Consider the following 21,170-nt stretch of genomic DNA (forward strand, 5'->3'; position numbering starts at 1 on the left):
AGCTGCCTGAGGGGCTTGGCACTCTGCCCAGTCATGGTGAAGGCGGGAAACTATAGCTTAGAATGTTCTGGGCATTACACACCTTTAGCTTTCATGACTGTTCAACCAGTTGGAATGCAAAACCTTCTATGGAATATACACTGAGTGCACAAAACATTAGGTATACCTGCTCTTTCCATGACATAGACTGACCAGGTGAATCCAGTTGAAAGCTATGATCCCTTATTGATGTCACTTGTTAAATCCACTTCAATCAGTGTAGATGAGGGGGAGGAGACAGGTTAAATAAGGATTTTGAGACAATTGAGACATGGATTGTGTATGTGTGCCATTCAGTGGGTGAATGGGCAAGACAAAGATTTAAGTGCTTTTGAACGGGGTATGGTAGTAGGTGCCAAGTGCACCGGTTTGAGTGTGTCAAGAACTGCAACGCTGCTGGGTTTTTCACGCTCAACAGTTTCCCGTGTGTATCAAGAATGGTCCACCATCCAAAGTACATCCATCAAACTTGACACAACTGTGGGAAGCATTGGAGTCAACATGGCCAGCATCCCTGTGGAACGCTTTCGACACCTTGTAGAGTCCATGTCCCAACAAATTGAGGCTGTTCTGAGGGCAAAAGGAGCTGCAACTCAATATTAGGGAAGTGTTCCTAATGTTTTGTACACTCAGTGAATAGGAAGACAAATTCTGAAAATGAAATCGCATTCTGAAAATACTCTATATATACAAAAGTATGTGGACACTCCTTCGAATTAGTGGATTCTGATATTTCAGCCACACTCGTTGCTAACAGGTGTATACAATCGAGCACACAGCCATGTAATCTCCATAGACAAATATTAGCAGTAGAATGGCCTTACTGAAGAGCTCAGTGACTTTCAACGTGGCACCGTCAGAGGATGCCACCTTTCCAACAAGTCAGTTCGTTAAATTTCTGCCCTGAAAGAGCTGCCCCGGTCAACTGTAAGTACTGTTATGTGAAGTGGAAAAGTCTAGGAGCAACACCGGCTCAGCTGGGAAGTGGTAGGCCACACAAGCTCACAGAACGGGACCGCCGAGTGCTGAAGCGCGTAGCGGGTCAAAACTGTCTGTCCTCGGTTGCAACACTCACTACCGAGTTCCAAACTGCCTCTGGAAGCAACGTCAGCAAAATAACTGTTCGTCAGGAGCTTCATGAAATGGGTTTCCATGGCAGAGCACCCGCACACAAGCCTAAGATCACTATGCGCAATGCCAAGCGTTGGCTGGGGTGGTGTAAAGCTCGCCGCCATTGGACTCTGGAGCAGTGGAAACAGGTTCTCTGGAGTGATGAATCACGCTTCACCAACTGGCAGTCCGACAGATGAATCTGGGTTTAGCAGATGCCAGGAGAACGCTACCTGCCTCAATGCATAGTGCTAACTAAAGTTTGGTGGAGGAGGAATAATGGTCTGGGGCTGTTTTTCATGGTTCCCTTAGTTCCAGTGAAGGGAAATCTTAACCTACAGCATATAATGACATTCTAGATGATTCTGTGCTTCCAACTTTGTGGCAACAGTTTGAGGAAGGCCCTTTCCTGTTTCAGCATGACAATGCCCACGTGCACAAAGTGAGGTCCATATAGTGATGGTTTGTCAAGATCGGTGTGGAAGAACTTGACTGGCCTGCACAGAGCCCTGACCTCAACCACATCGAACACCTTTGGGATGAATTGGAACACTGACTGTGAGCCAGGCCTAATCGCCCAATATCAGTGCCCGACCTCACTAATGCTCTTGTGGCTGAATGGAGGCAAGTCCCCGCAGCAATGTTCCAACATCCAGTGGAAAGCCTTCCCAGAAGAGTGGAGGCTGTTATAGCAGCAAAGGGGGGACCAACTCCATATTGATTCCCATGATTTTGGAATGAGATGTTCAACGAGCAGGTGTCCACATACTTTTGGTAATGTAGTGTACATCCGTTGGCTTCACAGTTATTGCAATTCTCAGTTGTTGAAAATTCCCACAGCCAATTCTCACATCTCTACCATTCTATTACTGTGAACACCAACAGTGTCTTCTTAATTATCTCACTGCTGCATATGTTGAAGAGACACCCAAGCCACTGAACAGAATGCCAGGCAGTGAGAATGTCAGTGAAGATAGAAAATGATCAGCCGTATTTACTTTCTATTCAACAGTTAAAAAGATCAGCATTTAGACCTAGATACATTCAGAACAGACATTATTTTGAACTCCGGACACAAAACATATGTGCTTTCTTTTTCTCTCCTTCATTCTCTTCTCTTTATATTCTGATACTCTCTCGTTCTACACAATAAAAAGTGATGATGGCCTGATCTGATTCACAGGTAGCTACAGATGCTCCATTCTCTGCAGGGTGAAACCCCAGTCATGATGAAGCCCACACACACATTCGAGAGAGGAGATAAGAGCTTCTCATTTTGAGTCACATCATGCTTCCTCTGCCCACACACACTTTCTCAGACAGTACAGGACATCACATTAGCATATGCATGCATCTGCAGTCAGTAGCTTACATCTGCACCCATGCATGGATGCCAAGACTTGTTATTGTTAAGGTTTCCACTCGTGTACAAAGACAGAGAGTTATTCATATGTCCTTCCCCTCTCTCCATTTCTCTCTCTTTATGTCTCTCTCTGGGTGTCAGCATGTGTGTGTGTGTGTGTGTGTGTGTGTGCCTTCAGTTAAAAGACAGCTACCTCACAGGAAAACATTCTATACAATAAAACCTCATTGATATTACCATTTATATACCATATATAAGGCCAATTCACATCAAGCAAATAAAACATTTCCTATGAGCTATTTGGATGCTGGAATAATAATGATCTATTTCCAACAGCTCAGGTTGCAATGAAAAGGAAGCATATATATTTTCACCACTAGATGGTGTCAATTACTTTGATATTCACACAATGCTGTTTTGCTGAGTGATCATTATTTCTGTACTTGCAGGCAATCATGAATTATCATTAACATTGTCCCAGGCAACATATACATTTGATGGGACTGTACTACCCTTACATCAAAAACACCTACTAATACAATGCACTATCAGTATAGTACGGTATCAAAACTGCACTGCAATTGACATTAGAAACACCTGCTCTTTCCATATATATTTTTTTATTTAACCTTTATTTAACCAGGTAAGGCAGTTGAGAACAAGTTCTCATTTACAACTGCGACCTGGCCAAGATAAAGCAAAGCAGTGCGATAAAAACAACAACAACACAGAGTTACATATGGAATAAACAAAATGTACAGTCAATAACACAATAGAAAATCTATAGTGTGTGCAAATGTAGTAAGTTATGGAGGTAAGGCAATAAATAGGCCATAGTGCAAAATCATTACAATTTAGTATTAACACTGGAGTGATAGATGTGCAGAAGATTATGTGCAAATAGAGATACTGGGGTGCAAATGAGCAAAATAAATAACAATGTAAATATCAATATGGGGATGAGGTAGTTGGGTGGGCTAATTACAGATGGGCTGTGTACAGGTGCAGTGATCGGTAAGCTGCTCTGACAACTGATGCTTAAAGTTAGTGAGGGAGATAAGTGTCTCCAGCTTCAGAGATTTTTGCAGTTTGTTCCATGACATAGACTGACCAGGTGAATCCAGGGGAAAGCTATGATTCCTTATTGATGTCACTTGTTAAATCCTATTCAATTAGTGTAGATAAAGGGGAGAAGACAGGTTAAAGAAGGACTTTTAAGCCTTGAGACAATTGAGACATTGTGTATGTTTGCCATTCAGAGGGTGAATGGGCAAGACGAAATATTGAAGTGCCTTTGAACAGGGTATGGTAGTCGGTACCAGGCGCACCGGTTTGAGTGTGTCAAGAACTGCAACTCTGCTGGGTTTTTCACGCTCAACAGTTTCCTGTGTGTATCAAGAATGGTCCACCACCCAAAGGACATCCAGACAACTTGACACAAATGTGGGAATCAACATGGACCAGCATCCCTGTGTAACGATTTCAACACCTTGTAGAGTCCATGCCCTCATGAATTGAGGCTGTTCTGAGGACAAAGGGGGGTGCAACTCAATATTAGGAAGCTGCTCCAAATGTTTTGTACACTCAGGGTAATTGTACGCTTTTAAAGTAAATTCCTAAAATAAATATTTTGCAGTCTAGTTAAACACAATAGGATATTTTGGAGGTGTTGGCTTCTAATGCTATTTTTTGTGAAAAGAAAATGGAACCTATGCCATTAACTGCATTATACATAAAGCCGCTGAAATCAACTATTCCTCTGAAGATCAGTGTGTGTGCTCTGAGCCTAAAAAAGCCTTTGATTTGTTCAATAACATCAATGCTATTCCATTAACGGCAAGAAGATCTTGTATCCTGCCGCATTGCATTTTGTGTACATCAATTGACCCTTGAAGTGTGAGAGGGACACAGAGGAGAAAGAAGACCGAAAGCGAGTGTCTGTCTACTGACTTGGTATCTTCCACTGTTACATAAAAGACCCTGCGCTGTACCCTATCCACCCCTCTCACACCAAGCTCCTCCCTCTGTGAATGACCACTTGGTATGCTCCACAAACCCTAACCTGCTATCCTCATCCAAATACTTTAGTTGACTGAGTGAGTCCACCAAGGGAGAAGGGTCCTGTACTGTTCAATAGAAGAGAGAGTGTGTGTTTGAGAGAGCCAGTGAGTTTCTTGAGAGTGCTTTGACTCTGTCTCTGTCTGTCCCAGGAGAGGAGGAGGGCGATGAGCTGTCCTGCTAAAGCTCTGGAGGGCTGATTGTTCCCCACCACATCGCATCTCTGTACCTGACTGTATGAACTGACCCTCCAGTCCTCCTCAACAGCACACCTTATCTGATTCTGCAGCTCTCTGTCCGAAGCTGCCAGCACCATGAGCTCATCTGGGGCAAACCTCCAAAACAAGCGTCTACCCTGTGAGTAACTTTACAGCTTCTTTACCTCTCTCAACAACTGCTTAAATGTGTAGGAGTTGGAAAGACTGTGTCACTGTGTGAATATGCCATAAGTCATTACAGATAATTTTTGTCATTTATTCTGTACTATCTTAACTTTCTACATAGGTTCATTTACTGTAATCCCCTATTGCTGAGCAGAAAGCTACATAGAAAAAATTCCTGTCCATATTTGGTTATCCGCATTAGCTTTTACAGACAGACAAACACATTCAATATTTAGTGAAGAGAAACATAAATCAAGCCACAATCAACAGAACGTGTCGAAGTAATTATGGGTGATTACTGATTCCTGTTGTTGTTTTTGTTGTTGGTGGTGTTTGAGCATTTAAAGCAAAGAGTGTGTGTGTGTGTGTGTATCACTGTCTGTGTTGGCTGCTTTGAATGTTCAGCCGATGTGGTAAGGACCTGCTGTTTTTGATGTTACTAAGGCTGGCATACTGTACATGCTTTCCTGGCCAAATAAAGACAAGAATGTTGAGTCATCACCATATATATGGTCCGCTGTAATCAGTGTTGAGGGTTCTTAAAGGGATATATTCTAATTTTGGATTGGGGCCACAAAGGCATCCATTGGTTTCACTGACATAAATCTCTAACTCCTAATGAGATTGTGTGTCTGTATTTTATGGGAACAGATTGACTGCAGTGACATAGGGCTACAGACTGTCCTACAGACAGTGTTCTCACAGAGAAACCCAGATAGGGGTAATTTAATTTGTCAGTCAGTCATTGGCGTCTGGGGCTAAATTGGATCAGACCATGACTGCGAGAGAAGACATCTTCCATCTGTTGCATTGACCAGTCTCGGTGCCCAGCACCCTGCCTGTATGGACTGCATTGTGTGGGAATGTTATGTTTGGAGAGGCACAGTGGTGTGTGTTGGCTTGGAGGACTGAACAGTTGTTGTCACACTGTTGAAAAGTTACATGATGGGCTGAGAATTATGAAGAGAATGTGCAGTTTGTATTGAATGCTCACAGACAGGATGGCTGCTGCCAGAGTGCTCCCACCGAGGCAGACACAGCCTGGTACTGTACTGATAATGGCCCAGCCCACTGTAGGATGGAGAGGTGGCCACAACACAAGTATGTGTTTTTAGTCCACCTGTACTCATTTAACTTTGACTGCTACAGCTGCAGTGTAGATACTGTAGTTCTTCCCAAAACATGGCTGATCAACAACTTGACCAGCCAGATACCTCTCTCTAATGCTATTTGGTAGCAATTAGCCTGGGGACGAGGTTAGGCATTAGAACAACGTAATTGGTATAACAACACACAATATCCATGGTGCTATGCATGCAATGTCCCATGGGGGAAGTACACGCAGTTCCAGGGTTTTTCTTTATTTTTACTATTTTCTACATTGTAGAATAATAGTGAAGACATCAAAACTATGAAATAACACATATTTGTGATTTTATATTTGAGATTTTTCCACCCTTTGCCTTGATGACAGCTATGCACACGCTTGGCATTCTCTCAACCAGCTTCATGATGTAGTCACCTGGAATGCATTTCAATTCACAGGTGTGCCTTCTTAAAAGTTAATTTGTGGAATTCCTTTCCTTCTTAATGCGTTTGAGCCAATCAGTTGTGTTGTGACAAGGTAGGGGTGGTATACAGAAGATAGCCCTTTTTGGTAAAAGACCAAGTCCATATTATGTCAAGAACAGCTCAAATAAGCAAAAAGAAACGAGAGTCCATCATTACTTTAAGACATGAAGGTCAGTCAATACAGAACATTTCAAGAACTTTGAACGTTTCTTCAAGTGCAGTCGCAAAAACCATCAAGCGCTATGATGAAACTGGCTCTCATGAGGACCGCCACAGGAAAGGAAGACCCAGAGTTACCTCTGCTGCAGAGGATAACTTCATTAGAGTTACCAGCCTCAGAAATTGGCAATTAACTGCACCTCAGATTGCAGCCCAAATAAATGCTTCACAGAGTTCAAGTAACAGACACATATCAACATCAACTGTTCAGAGGAGACTGTGTGAATCAGGCCTTCATGGTCGAATTGCTGCAAAGAAACCATTACAAAAGGACACCAATAAGAAGAGAAGACTTCATTGGGCCAAGAAACACGAGCAATGGACATTAGACTGGTGGAAATCTGTCCTTTGGTCTGATGAGTCCAAATTTCAGATTTTTGGTTCCAACCGTCGTGTCTTCGTGAGACGCAGAGTAGGTGAACGGATGATCTCTGCATGTGTGGTTCCCACCGTGAAGCATGGAGGAGGAGGTGTGATGGTGTGGGGGTGCTTTGCTGGTGACACTGTCTGTGATTTATTTAGAATTCAAGGCACACTTAACCAGCATGGCTACCACAGCATTCTGCAGCAATACGCCATCCTATCTGGTTTGCGCTTAGTGGGACTATCATTTGTTTTTCAACAGGACAATGACCCAACACACCTCCAGGCTGTATAAGGGCTATTTGACCAAGAAGGAGAGTGATGGAGTGCTGCATCACATGACCTGGCCTCCACAATCCCCCAACCTCAACCCAATTGAGATGGTTTGGGATGAGTTGAACCGCAGAGTGAAGGAAAAGCAGCCAACAAGTGCTCAGCATATGTGGGAACTCCTTCAAGACTGTTGGAAAAGCATTCCAAGTGAAGCTGGTTGACAGAATGCCAAGAGTGTGTAAAGCTGTCATCAAGGCAAAGGGTGGCTACTTTGAAAAATCTCAAATCTCAAATATATTTTTGATTTGCTTAACAGTTTTTTGGTCACTACATGATTCCATATTTGTTATTTCATAGATTTGATGTCTTCACTATTATTCTACAATGTAGAAAATAGTAAAAATAAAGAAAATCCCTTGAATGAGTAGGTGTGTCCAAACTTTTGACTGGTACTGTATGTGTATTTCCACTCAGTTCCTTTAATCTATGCAGCCCTCAGGCCAAAGAGCAAGTCCTCCTAATTCGTTTTGAACAAATCTCCTATCATCCCACCCTCTTCTTAGTGAAAAACAACACCTGTTTCAGACCAGGTATACGTATATTTTTTTCTTGGTCAATGTTTTGGGGAAGCCTGACTTCCCTTGGCATCCATGAATACACACCACTGGAAGCCATACGTTTCCTGACCGGTAAAACATACAATTAATTGCCTGTTCTGAGAATGTTAATTTTTAGGTTGCAGGGAGGTTCTATTATGGTTTCCTGAAGGTTTTCCTGGGAGGTTTTATTAACGTTCTGAGAACGGAAATTATAGGTTATTTGAAGGTAATTCAATAATATTTTGAGTACATGTTTCAATAAGACTTTTAATAACACTTCTAGCTTAGTTTAACTGTTTTGAACTCCTGGAAATTCATTTGCTTAGGCATTAATCATGCAAACACATTTCTTTTTTATTGTGGCACGGAGTCGGTGAGATTAGAACCTATGATATTCTGTTCTCTTTCCATGAAATTAGTCCACTGTGCCACCAGGATGGAGCTAGCATGCCATGTTTTTTTTAAACTCCTACAAAGCTGTTAATTTTAGTTTATTCAAACAGACTCAATTTCAAAGGAAACAAGCACTCATTAAGATCAGGTGTGGCCAATTAGTGGGCGTGGCCAACACACCTGAACACACTTAACAAGATAGAGGATAGAGAGAGTTTTGTTGACGCTGACCACAAGAGGTTGGTGGCTTCTTAATTGGGGAGAACGGGCTCGTGGTAATGGCTGGAGCAGAATTAGTGGTATGGTATAAAATACATCAAACACATGGTTTCCATGTGTTTGATGCCATTCCATTGCTCCGATCCGGCCATTATTATAAACCGTTCTCCCCTCAGCAGCCTTCTGTAACGCTGACAACGGATTATATATGTTTTTTTATAATATTATTAGAATATTCTTTGAACATTACTAATGTTTTCTTGTGGTTTTCATGGAAAGTTTTCTTAATGTTCTTAGAACATTATTTTAAATAGAACCATGAGGAAACCTGTAGAAGAAGTACTGAAATTCCCACCAATGGTTCTCAGAAAGTTATGTGCTAGCTGGGTATCCTGCGCCATTCCCAGAGCATTGTGGAAAGGTTGTATGCAAAATAACCATAGGACAACCAAGCTCTCACTAAGCTATAAGAAACATATGGTTCTCAGAACTTGATGTGCTAGCTGGGCAGGCTCATGACAGCACAAGATTTGAGAAATGCTAACAACAACAGAATAGATCAGTGCAAGGCCAGAACTATTCTATTGCTTTCAGCAAAACATTTCAGTGACACGCCCCATTGATTTGAAAATAGCAATGTGGACTATTCATCAACAAAAGGGGATCAGCAACAAAGAGTTTCCAGTAACACCAGGGAAGATGAACAATGTGATAGTTTATGTGTTGCCAAAGGGCTGTTAATGAGTTATCATGTGATTATGACTAGGAGTCTTCAACTCATGATGGAGGGAGTTCAGTTGACCGACACATACATCCACTCCCTCACAACACTCCTGGCAAAACCTGCACATTCATGGTGAGTGAGTATAGTCTAATAGAGACATTTCTCAGATTTCAGCTGCTTGGGTCCATTGTGGACCAGTAGTATGCTTATGGACATTTACATTTACATTTACGTCATTTAGCAGACGCTCTTATCCAGAGCGACTTACAAATAGGTGCATTCACCTTATAGCCAGTGGGATAACCACTTTACAATGTTTTTTTTTTTTTTGGGGGGTAGAAGTATTACTTTATCCTATCCCAGGTATTCCTTAAAGAGGTGGGGTTTCAAATGTCTCCGGAAGGTGGTGAGTGACTCCGCTGTCCTGGCGTCGTGAGGGAGCTTGTTCCACCATTGGAGTGCCAGAGCAGCGAACAGTTTTGACTGAGCTGAGCGGGAACTATGCTTCCGCAGAGGTAGGGAGCCAGCAGGCCAGAGGTGGATGAACGCAGTGCCCTCGTTTTGGGTGTAGGGACTGATCAGAGCCTGAAGGTACGGAGGTGCCGTTCCCCTCACAGCTCCGTAGGCAAGCACCATGGACTTGTAGCAGATGCGAGCTTCAACTGGAAGCCAGTGGAGTGTGCGGAGGAGCGGGGTGACGGAGAGAACTTGGGAAGGTTGAACACCAGACGGGCTGCGGCATTCTGGATGAGTTGTAGGGGTTTAATGGCACAGGCAGGGAGCCCAGCCAACAGCGAGTTGCAGTAATCCAGACGGGAGATGACAAGTGCCTGGATTAGGACCTGTGCCGCTTCCTGTGTAAGGCAGGGTCGTACTCCGAGTGTTGTAGAGCATGAACCTACAGGATCGGGTCACCGCCTTGATGTTAGCGGAGAACGACAGGGTGTTGTCCAGGGTCACGCCAAGGCTCTTTGCACTCTGGGAGGAGGACACAACGGAGTTGTCAACCGTGATGGCGAGATCATGGAACGGGCTGTCCTTCCCCGGGAGGAAGAGCAGCTCCGTCTTGCCGAGGTTTAGCTTGAGGTGGTGATCCGTCATCCATACTGATATGTCTGCCAGACATGCAGAGATGCGATTCGCCACCTGGGTATCAGAAGGGGGAAAGGAGAAGATTAGTTGTGTGTCGTCAGCGTAGCAATGATAGGAGAGGCCATGTGAGGATATGACAGAGCCAAGTGACTTGGTGTATAGCGAGAATAGGAGAGGGCCTAGAACTGAGCCCTGGGGGACACCAGTGGTGAGAGCACGTGGTGCGGAGACAGCTTCTCGCCACGCCACTTGGTAGGAGCGACCGGTCAGGTAGGGACGCAATCCAAGAGTGAGCCGCGCCGGAGATGCCCAGCTCGGAGAGGGTGGAGAGGAGGATCTGATGGTTCAGTATCAAAGGCAGCAGACAGGTCTAGAAGGACAAGAGCAGAGGAGAGAGAGTTAGCTTTAGCAGTCGGAGAGCCTCTGTGACACAGAGAAGAGCAGTCTCAGTTGAATGACCAGTCTTGAAACCTGACTGGTTTGGATCAAGAAGGTCATTCTGAGAGAGATAGCAAGAGAGTTGGCTAAAGACGGCACGCTCAATAGTTTTGGAGAGAAAAGAAAGAAGGGATACTGGTCTGTAGTTGTTGACATCAGAGGGATCGAGTGTTGGTTTTTTGAGAAGGGGTGCAACTCTCGCTCTCTTGAAGACGGAAGGGACATAGCCAGCGGTCAAGGATGAGTTGATCAGTGAGGTGAGGTAAGGGAGAAGGTCACCGGAGATGGTCTGGAGAAGAGAGGAGGGGATAGGGTCAAGCGGGCAGGTTGTTGGGCGGCCTGCCGTCACAAGTCGCAAGATTTTATCTGGAGAGAGAGGAAAGAAAGAAGTCAAAGCATAGGGTAGGGCAGTGTGAGCAGGACCAGCAGTGTCATTTGACTTAACAAACGAGGATCGGATGTCGTCAACCTTCTTTTCAAAATGGTTGACGAAGTCATCCACAGAGAGGGAGGAGGGGGGGATTCAGCAGGGAGGAGAATGTGGCAAAGAGCTTCCTAGGGTTAGAGGCGGATGCTTGGAATTTAGAGTGGTAGAAAGTGGCCTTAGCAGCAGAAACAGATGAAGAAAATGTAGAGAGGAGGGAGTGAAAAGATGCCAGGTCTGCAGGGAGTCTAGTTTTCTTCCATTTCCGCTCAGCTGCCCGGAGCTCTGTTCTGTGAGCTCGCAATGAGTCATCAAGCCACGGAGCTGGAGGGGGAGGACCGAGGCCGGCCGGGAGGATAGGGGACATAGAGAGTCAAAGCATGCAGAAAGGGAGGAGAGGAGGGTTGAGGAGGCAGAATCAGGAGATTGGAGGGAGAAGGTTTGAGCAGAGGGAAGAGATGATAGGATGGAAGAGGAGAGAGTAGCGGGAGAGAGAGAGCGAAGGTTGCGACGGTGCATTACCATCTGTGTAGGGGCAGAGTGAGTAGTGTTGGAGGAGAGGGAGAGAGAAAAGGATACAAAGTAGTGGTCGGAGACTTGGAGGGGAGTTGCAGTGAGATTAGTAGAAGAACAGCATCTAGTAAAGAGTGAGGTCAAGCGTATTGCCTGCCTTGTGAGTAGGGGGGACGGTGAGAGGGTGAGGTCAAAAGAGGAGAGGAGTGGAAAGAAGGAGGCAGAGAGAAATGAGTCAAATGTAGACGTAGGGAGGTTGAAATCCCCCAGAACTGTGAGGGGTGAGCCATCCTCAGGAAAGGAACTTATCAAGGCGTCAAGCTCATTGATGAACTCTCCAAGGGAACCTGGAGGGCGATAGATGACAAGGATATTAAGCTTAAATGGGCTAGTGACTGTGACAGCATGGAATTCAAATGAGGAGATAGACAGATGGGTCAGGGGAAAAATTGAGAATGTCCACTTGGGAGAGATGAGGATTCCTGTGCCACCACCCCGCTGACCAGATGCTCTCGGGTATGCGAGAACACATGGTCAGACGAGGAGAGAGCAGCAGGAGTAGCAGTGTTTTCAGTGGTAATCCATGTTTCCGTCAGCGCCATGAAGTCGAGGGACTGGAGGGTAGCATAGGCTGGGATGAAGTCTGCCTTGTTGGCAGCAGAACGGCAGTTCCAGAGGCTGCCTGAGACCTGGAACTCCACGTGGGTCGTGGCGTGCAGGGACCACCAGGTTAGAGAGGCAGCAGCCACGCGGTGTGAGGCGTTTGTGTAGCCTGTGCGGAGAGGAGAGAACAGGGATAGGCAGAGGCATAGTTGACAGGCTGCAGCAGATGGCTACAATTATGCAGAGGAGATCAGAATAAAATGAACTAAACATCTGGGAAAGGAGAGAGCGGGGCCTCCCTCACCACAACTCCCAAATATAACTCTCCCAACTTCCACCTCAGAAACTATAATTGTTGTAAACTACAGCGGTTCAATGTTTTCTATGAATAGACTAACCTAGTTTATTCAGCTAGCTAACTAGGTGCAGTATTATTCCGTGAAAAACGTCCGGGCACCTCGTCATAAGACGCCACAGCCAGCTAGCATGCCGGTCTCCAACAGCAGGGTTTAGCGCCAATACTCAGCCACAACAACCACCAGTGTATCAACACGGAAGCAGATCGTTCGTGACCGTGTCTAACGTTGTGGGTTAGTCCCGACAGCTTGAGCGAGTCCGTCGTCAACTTATTCAGCCAGTTAGTTAGCTAGAATAGTTAGCAAACTAGCTAGCCATTGCTTTCAGACAAAGAAGAACCCCCTCCTTTCACGGCACGAACACACAGAGAGAGCCAAACTAACGTTAACTAGTCACCCATGTCCCGAAGTGTAGGTTATGACTTACCCCTAGCAGCTACTGTTAGCTAGCCAAGTGCAAAGCTAGACACTGAATTGACTCAGCCAGTTCGCGTCTGTTCGCTCGGTCGTTCCAGCTATTGTTTACAAGTAGCTATCCAGGTTGCAACAAGCTTGCTAATTTTCAAGCACAGTAGCCACTTGCTACCTAACGTTTACGGTTCAGACAATGAGGTTAGAAAACAGCTGAATGGTAGGCAGTTATTGTATGTAATTATTGTAGGCAGCCAGCTGGCGTAATTACAGGCACTCTCAGGCATGAAACAACTACACCGTTGCTAATAGCTACTCGCCAGCTAGTCCAGGTGGTGAGTTAGCTAGCTAGCTAGCTTCGTGCTACACCCGGCACCGCCGTATACAATACTAACCTACAATAATTACATACAATAACTACCTACAGCAACCCACGACACCTACCTACAATACCTAACTACAATCTAAATACATAGTTTAAGCCTTACTCGACAAAGCCCAAGCTATGTACTTACCCGACGCCAAGCTTACCCGACGACCTCCTCCCAGCTCGGCCGAAAACGACCAAATGCATTGGACCACATTGAGGGCACCGGGACAGGAGACTGAGGCTGACTGACCCATAAATGGCCCTATTGTCAGTCCGGGGTGTGTATGTTTGTGCTAGGGGGAGGAGGGGGTTATTGTTAATAATGTAATTGTGGTGTTTACAGAGTTGGGTATGTGGTGGTACCAGGCTGTGATTCAACCCATTACAAAAAGCTTCCGCCACACACACAATCCAAACAAACACACACACACACACACACACACACACTGCTCAACTCTCCCCATCAATAATTCACTCTCTTCGCAATTGGAACCAAGCCCAAATGGGAGATTCAGGAGAGAGAGCAGGAAGAAGAAAAAAATGACCCAAAATAAACGGTGTAAAGAAAAAACGCAGAGGCATCTTCTGTTTTATGAAAGGCAGGCTGCTGCCTGCCACTAAGGTCAATTTACCACCTACCAAACCTCTTCAATTAACTAAGTAATTGCACAGGGCTTCATATAATCTGATGGTAAAGCTAGTTTTTCGGAAGCAGTTTAAATGTTGTCCCCTGATTCGCAGCAGTTTATCCAGTGAACTTCCAGTTACCTAGAGGCAGTCATGGCCAGCTGGTGATCTCCATAGTGCCAGCTTTAGCCAGCCACTAGACAGCTGAGAGTGGAATGTGATGATGAGAGCAGCAGAAAACACATCCTGTCAAAACAGCAAGACATCCTCAGCTAATGAGCCCTAATCAGAGTTGTCACATTTTTTATCTTGGCTCTCCCTGTCTAGTCCACACCCAATCCTTTTCCTTCTCTTTTAAATCCCACTGCTGGCTTGCCTCTGAAGCTAAGCAGGGTTGGTCCTGGTCGGTCCCTTGATGGGAGACCAGATGCTGCTAGAAGTGGTGTTGGAGGGCCAGTAGGAGGCACTCTTTCCTCTGGGAGGGAGGGAGGGAGACTTGCAAAGTGATGTGTGATTTCTATTGCAAAGTGATGTGTAATTCCAACATTTTGAATTTTTATTCCAAATTCAGAATGACTGCCAAGTTGGGAAGATATGAGACTACCTAAAGCATCTAAACTGGAATAACCATTTCAGTAACGGGTGCAATAAATCAAAGTAACAGATTGGATTAGTTTAGCAAAATGTATGTTATGCATATTTGAGTAGCATAAGATTAATTAATCAAAAATCTGGATATTGAAACAAACAATTAAAAAAAATCTGCCTGCAATAAAGCATGCTGGGAAATATGAGAATGATGGGTGTGGTTTTAGTTTAACACTGGTTTAATTTGCTGTGTGGTAGAGAATTCCCTCAAAATGAGAATATGGCAAACTAGTCTATCAGTTTGCACAGAAGGAAGTGACTATTCCCATAGGGGTTTTAGTGTGAGAGCTGCTCTAGTGGGGCCACAAACCAGCAGCCCGAGTGAAAGATCTAAAACCCGAAAGCATCTGGATCATCTGGAAAGCTAATCATCCATGGTTTGTTCCCAAACACTGTTTGTTGTTCTGAGGCCATCTCTTCCGGTCATCACCCTCTCAGTATCTCAGTATCTGGCTAGCACTAAGGTCTAATGTGAGGATGAATACAGGGAGGGACAGTTTGCTGTTGATGTCATGGTATACCCCTTCCTACCCTTCCCTACATGCCCATGCAGTAAAATAACTTCCTCTCACTGGCGTCATGTCTTCAGAATCAGGCCCAGGCCCAGGCCCACTCCCTTACATCCCTGCTTTTGTATTTCTGAAAGGGCTCTTTCCGTTTTTCCCATCAGTGTGGGGGATCTGGGTTTGTCTTTGTGTGGGAAGGCAGAGTGGGCACGCTGAAATGTCCGGCTCTGTCCGAATCCGACCCATTCCACATGTCCAGCTGGTACTAAGCCCTAATCCTACACTCTGTCCCTCCCACAACTCCCACTGCATTCGCTGAGAGGGATTCTGTAAGAAAGTCAGACAATCTGCTTTCATCCTTTTTGTCCCAGTCTTCTCTCATTGCCCTCCCTCCTCTTCCTCCCTCCTGAATAGTCACTCTGTGTTGCCTGCTGGCTGTCACACTGGATGGCTTGTGGTGTGAACTGGGAGGGTTTTGGGTAGGGAATGGAGAATGACTGATCGGAAAAGTGATCTCATCAATCCGAGACATTTGTGACCCCATCATCGATTAAGGTGATTTAGATGGTAACAAAATGGAATAGGAAGAAATGCATCTTTAACTACTCTCCCTTTAGCTCATGTATAAGTCAGGTCCCAGGCCTCAATGCATCAATCAATCAATGTCAACCAGGTTGTAGGATCTATTGCACTAACATGACGGGCTGTATTCAATTTGTATCTCTGAAGCGAAAGAAATTAAAGGTAATTTACGATTAAGCCGACATATGCAGCGTTTACAGTGAATGCAGTCTCCGCTATATGAGACAGAAACCGTTGGAAGCAGTAGAACGGTGAATGGACATTCCCCCTTTCCCTTTATATTGTATTTTTTTCCAGCTTTGTGAAACGTTTGGATGTTCGTAAAACCCTCCATAGTCTACGTTGTCTCAATATTACAGTGAGGGAAAAAAGTATTTGATCCCCTGCTGATTTTGTACGTTTGCCCACTGACAAAGACATGATCAGTCAATCATTTTAATGGTCGGTTTATTTGAACAGTGAGAGACAGAATAACAACAAAAAAATCCAGAAAAACACATGTAAAAAAATTTATAAATTGATTTGCATTTTAATGAGGGAAATAAGTATTTGACCCCTCTGCAAAACATGACTTAGTACTTGGTGGCAAAACCCTTGTTGGCAATCACAGAGGTCAGACGTTTCTTGTAGTTGGCCACCAGGTTTGCACACATCTCAGGAGGGATTTTGTTCCACTCTTCTTTGCAGATCTTCTCCAAGTCATGAAGGTTTCAAGGCTGACGTTTGGCAACTCAAACCTTCAGCTCCCTCCACAGATTTTCTGTGCGATTAAGGTCTGGAGACTGGCTAGGCCACTACAGGACCTTAATGTGCTTCTTCTTGAGCCACTCCTTTGTTGCCTTGGCCGTGTCTTTTGGGTCATTGTCATGCTGGAATACCCATCCACGACCCATTTTCAATGCCCTGGCTGAGGGATGGAGGTTCTCACCCAGGATTTGACGGTACATGGCCCCGTCCATCGTCCCCTTTGATGCGGTGAAGTTGTCCTGTCCCCTTAGCAGAAAAACACCCCCAAAGCATAATGTTTCCACCTCCATGTTTGGACGGTGGGGATGGTGTTCTTGGGGTCATAGGCAGCATTCCTCCTCCTCCAAACACGGCGAGTTGAGTTGATGCCAAAGAGCTCGATTTTGGTCTCATCTGACCACAACACTTTCACCCAGTTCTCCTCTGAATCATTCAGATGTTCATTGGAAAACTTCAGACGGCCCTGTATATGTGCTTTCTTGAGCAGGGGGACCTTGCGGGCGCTGCAGGATTTCAGTCCTTCACGGCGTAGTGTGTTACCAATTGTTTTCTTGGTGACTATGGTCCCAGCTGCCTTGAGATCATTGACAAGATCCTCCCGTGTAGTTCTGGGCTGATTCCTCACCGTTCTCATGATCATTGCAACTCCACGAGGTGAGATCTTGCATGGAGCCCCAGGCCGAGGGAGATTGACAGTTCTTTTGTGTTTCTTCCATGGTCTTGTAGCCCATTCCAGCCTTGTGTAGGTCTACAATCTTGTCCCTGACATCCTTGGAGAGCTCTTTGGTCTTGGCCATGGTGGAGAGTTTGGAATCTGATTGATTGATTGCTTCTGTGGACAGGTGTCTTTTATACAGGTAACAAACTGAGATTAGGAGCACTCCCTTTAAGAGGGTGCTCCTAATCTCAGCTCGTTACCTGTATAAAAGACACCTGGGAGCCAGAAATCTTTCTGATTGAGAGGGGGTCAAATACTTATTTCCCTCATTAAAATGCAAATCAATTTCTAACATTTTTGACATGCGTTTTTCTGGATTTTTTTGTTGTTATTCTGTCTCTCACTGTTCAAATAAACCTACCATTAAAATTATAGACTGATCACTTCTTTGTCAGTGGGCAAACGTACAAAATCAGCAGGGGATCAAATACTTTTTTCCCTCACTGTATATGCCCACGGGGAGCAATTATGGTGCCTGTAACTGTATTTAGACATAGCATATTTAAAACAAGTTTCGTTTTATTCAAACTATTCGTCTTCTTTTTAGGTCTTATCATAAGCGAATTGAATCTTGCTTATTGACAATGCTTGGCATGTCCATGGATCAGACATAATTGCAATTTTGAGTACAGTAGGCCTGTATCAGTGCTAATGCTATGTTTAAAAAATATATATTTTCTTATTGCAATTACTTACAACAATGTGGACTACAAACATGTTCAACATATTTAGCAAATATGGGATAGGCCTACATTTTGTTATTATGTTTCTGTAGGCTATTTACACTGAGTGTACAAAACATTAGGAACTGCTGCTCGTTCCATGACATAAGCTATGAAATCTATGATCACTTATTGATGTCACTTGTTAAATCCACTTAAATCAGTGTAGATGAAGGGGAGGAGATAGGTTAAAGAAAGATTTTTAAGACTTGAAACAATTGATACATGGATTGTGTATGTGTGCCATTCAGAGGATGAATGGGCAAGACAAAGATGTAAGTGCCTTTGAACGGGGTATGGTAGTAAGTGCCAGGTACACCGGTATTAGTGTGGCAAGAACTGCATCCCTGTGGAACACTTTCGACAACTTGTAGAGTTCCTGCCCTGACAAATTGAGGCTGTTCTGAGGGCAAAAGGGGGTGCAACTCAATATTAGGAAGGCGTTCCAAATGTTTTCTACACTCAGTGTATAATGGACAAACATTTTAATTGGAGTTGACAACAAAATACTGTAAATACACAACTTGAAGCAAACACATATTAAAAAAGGAGCATGTTCTGATTGACCAGTGAAGGGCCAAGCCTCAACACACCTTCAACTTATGTATTCATCAAAACCCAGCTCTTTCGGTCCTCCATCAGCTATTGCACCCATAATTCCTGCTGTGAAATTAGCCAAAAATATTTTTAACATAACCAGACCTATAGTGCTATTGCCAGCGCTAAGATGTACCATTGTGTTAGGGTTGTTAAAGGCCAGTGCAGTCAGAAATGTGATTTTCCTTTGTTTTATATATCCTTCCACGTTATGAGGTTGGAATAATACTCAAGCATTAAAAAAATTATGATAAGGCCTTTTAGTGTAACATGCTGACCACAACGCGAGCGTTGCAAAATAAATGTACTGTAATGACCCAGCTGGGTCATAAAGTAAAAGAGAGACGGGCACCAGGTGTACAGGCAGAAAACAGGTTTATTCCTGAATGGGCTATTGTTCAGGCCACAGCCCACGCCGCTAAACCTCAAACGTACACAAATATAACATGTCAAGTCAAGGGTCCCGAACAGAAGAGAGAGAGATGAGACCGTAACCCCTATTTAAGCATTCCAAAACCCAGCGGGATTACCCATCATACCCATCAACCTTTCCATCTGTCCTGGCATATTTAACCCCTGCTAGCACCCATGAGAACGATAACACACCCACGAACACAGAACACAATACCGGGTCGTTACATAGCCCCCCCCTTTCTAAACCCTAGTCCCTACGGTTACAAAACAAAATCCTTAAAACGACCCGGAGGTCGCATCAGTCTCTTGTGCCTCTCCTTGACTCTCACCGGTGGACCCCCAGAACACTCATCTGCCCCAATGTCATTTCCAGCGCCCTCCGAAGAGGCAGCTCCCGCCCCAGGCTCAGGTTGCGCTAGAGTCTCCTCGCTAGACTGTCCCCGTGTGCTCACATCAGAGTCCTCACTTCCATTCCCTACCGTTTTCCTCCCTCTGTAGGGCGCCAATCGGTCCCGGTGGACCACCACCTTCCTGCTCCGTGGGGGAACCTCCACCCGGTACGTCACCTCCCCCACTATCTCTATCACCAGACACGGCCCCACCCAGGCACTGTCCAGCTTTGGGCACCGCCCCTTCTTGCACGTGGGGTTGTGAAGCCACATGCGTTCTCCCGCTCCAAAGTGCCTCCCCCTAGCGAGTGAGTCATAGTGGTGCTTTTGGCGCATTCCTGCGTTCTCGAGTTGCTCTCTTGCAAAGGTGTGAGCCGCTTCTAACCGGTTCTGCAGATGACGAACATAGTTCGGGCCAGGCAAAACCCCGTCGTCGTTATCAGGAGGGTGGCCAAACGTCAGTTCGGCTGGGGTGCGCAACTCACAACCTAACATTAGTAGCGCTGGGGAGCACGCAGTCGATTCTTGAACAGCCGACCTACATGCCATAAGAATAAACGGTAAGTGGGTGTCCCAATCTCTCTGGTGTTTTGAGGTAACGATAGCCAGCTGTTGTGCTAATGTTCTGTTAAATCTTTCCACCAGCCCATCACTCTGGGGGTGAAGAGGAGTAGTGCGCGTCTTCTCCGCGCCTAACCGTCTACACAACTCTGAGAACACCCGTGACTCAAAGTTTCTCCCCTGGTCGCTGTGTATAGACTGTGGCACCCCAAACCGACTGATTATTCCCCCTACCAACGCATCAGCTACTGTTTCTGCCTCCTGGTCTGGGAGAGCGTAAGCCTCTGGCCACTTGGTGAAGTAGTCCATAGCAGTTAAAATCCACCTGTTACCGCTGTCTGTGGTTGGAAACGGTCCAACTATGTCTACCCCCAGTCTCTCCATGGGCTCCCCTACTGGGAATTGTTGTAGGAGGGCGACAACCTCTCCCTCAACGTGACCAAGACAAAGGAGATGATTGTGGACTACAGGAAAAAAAAGAGGACTGAGCACGCCCCCATTCTCATCGACGGGGCTGTAGTGGAACAGGTTGAGAGCTTCAAGTTCCTTGGTGTCCACATCACCAACGAACTATCATGGTCCAAACACACCAAGACAATCGTGAAGAGGGCACGACAAAGCCTATTCCCCCTCAGGAGACTGAAAAGATTTGGCATGGGTCCTCAGATCCTCAAAAAATTATACAGCTGCACCATCGAGAGCATCCTGACTGGTTGCATCACCGCCTGGTATGGCAACTGCTTGGCCTCCGACTGCAAGGCACTACAGAGGGTAGTGCGTACGGCCCAGTACATCACTGGGGCCAAGCTTCCTGCCATCCAGGACCTCTATACCAGGCGGTGTCAGAGGAAGGCCCTCAAAATTGTCAAAGACTCCAGCCACCCTAGTCATAGACTGTTCTCTCTGCTACCGCACGGCAAGCGGTACCGGAGTGCCAAGTCTAGGTCCAAAAGACTTCTCAACAGCTTCTACCCCCAAGCCATAAGACTCCTGAACAGCTAATCATGGCTACCCGGACTATTTGCACTGCCCCCCACCCCATCCTTTTTACGCTGCTGCTACTCTGTTAATTATTTATGCATAGTCACTTTAACTCTACCCACATGTACATATTACCTCAACTACCTCAACTAGCCG

General features: G+C 45.3%; 1 protein-coding gene across 2 annotated transcripts in view; it reads left to right on the forward strand.

Moving 5' to 3' along the window:
- The first annotated feature begins 4,608 nt into the window (after nucleotides 1-4,608).
- LOC121578662 (dysbindin) overlaps nucleotides 4,609-21,170 on the forward strand; it is a 35,725-nt gene continuing 19,163 nt past the window's right edge. For both annotated transcript variants that reach the window (XM_041893034.2, XM_041893035.2), the window contains exon 1: nucleotides 4,609-4,927. In XM_041893034.2, the coding sequence (XP_041748968.1) occupies nucleotides 4,885-4,927 (43 nt within the window). In that variant the 5' untranslated portion in view covers nucleotides 4,609-4,884. The remainder of the gene's footprint in view (nucleotides 4,928-21,170) is intronic.

Source organism: Coregonus clupeaformis, chromosome 12, assembly GCF_020615455.1.
Source record: "Coregonus clupeaformis isolate EN_2021a chromosome 12, ASM2061545v1, whole genome shotgun sequence".
Classification (NCBI taxonomy): Eukaryota; Metazoa; Chordata; class Actinopteri; order Salmoniformes; family Salmonidae; genus Coregonus; species Coregonus clupeaformis.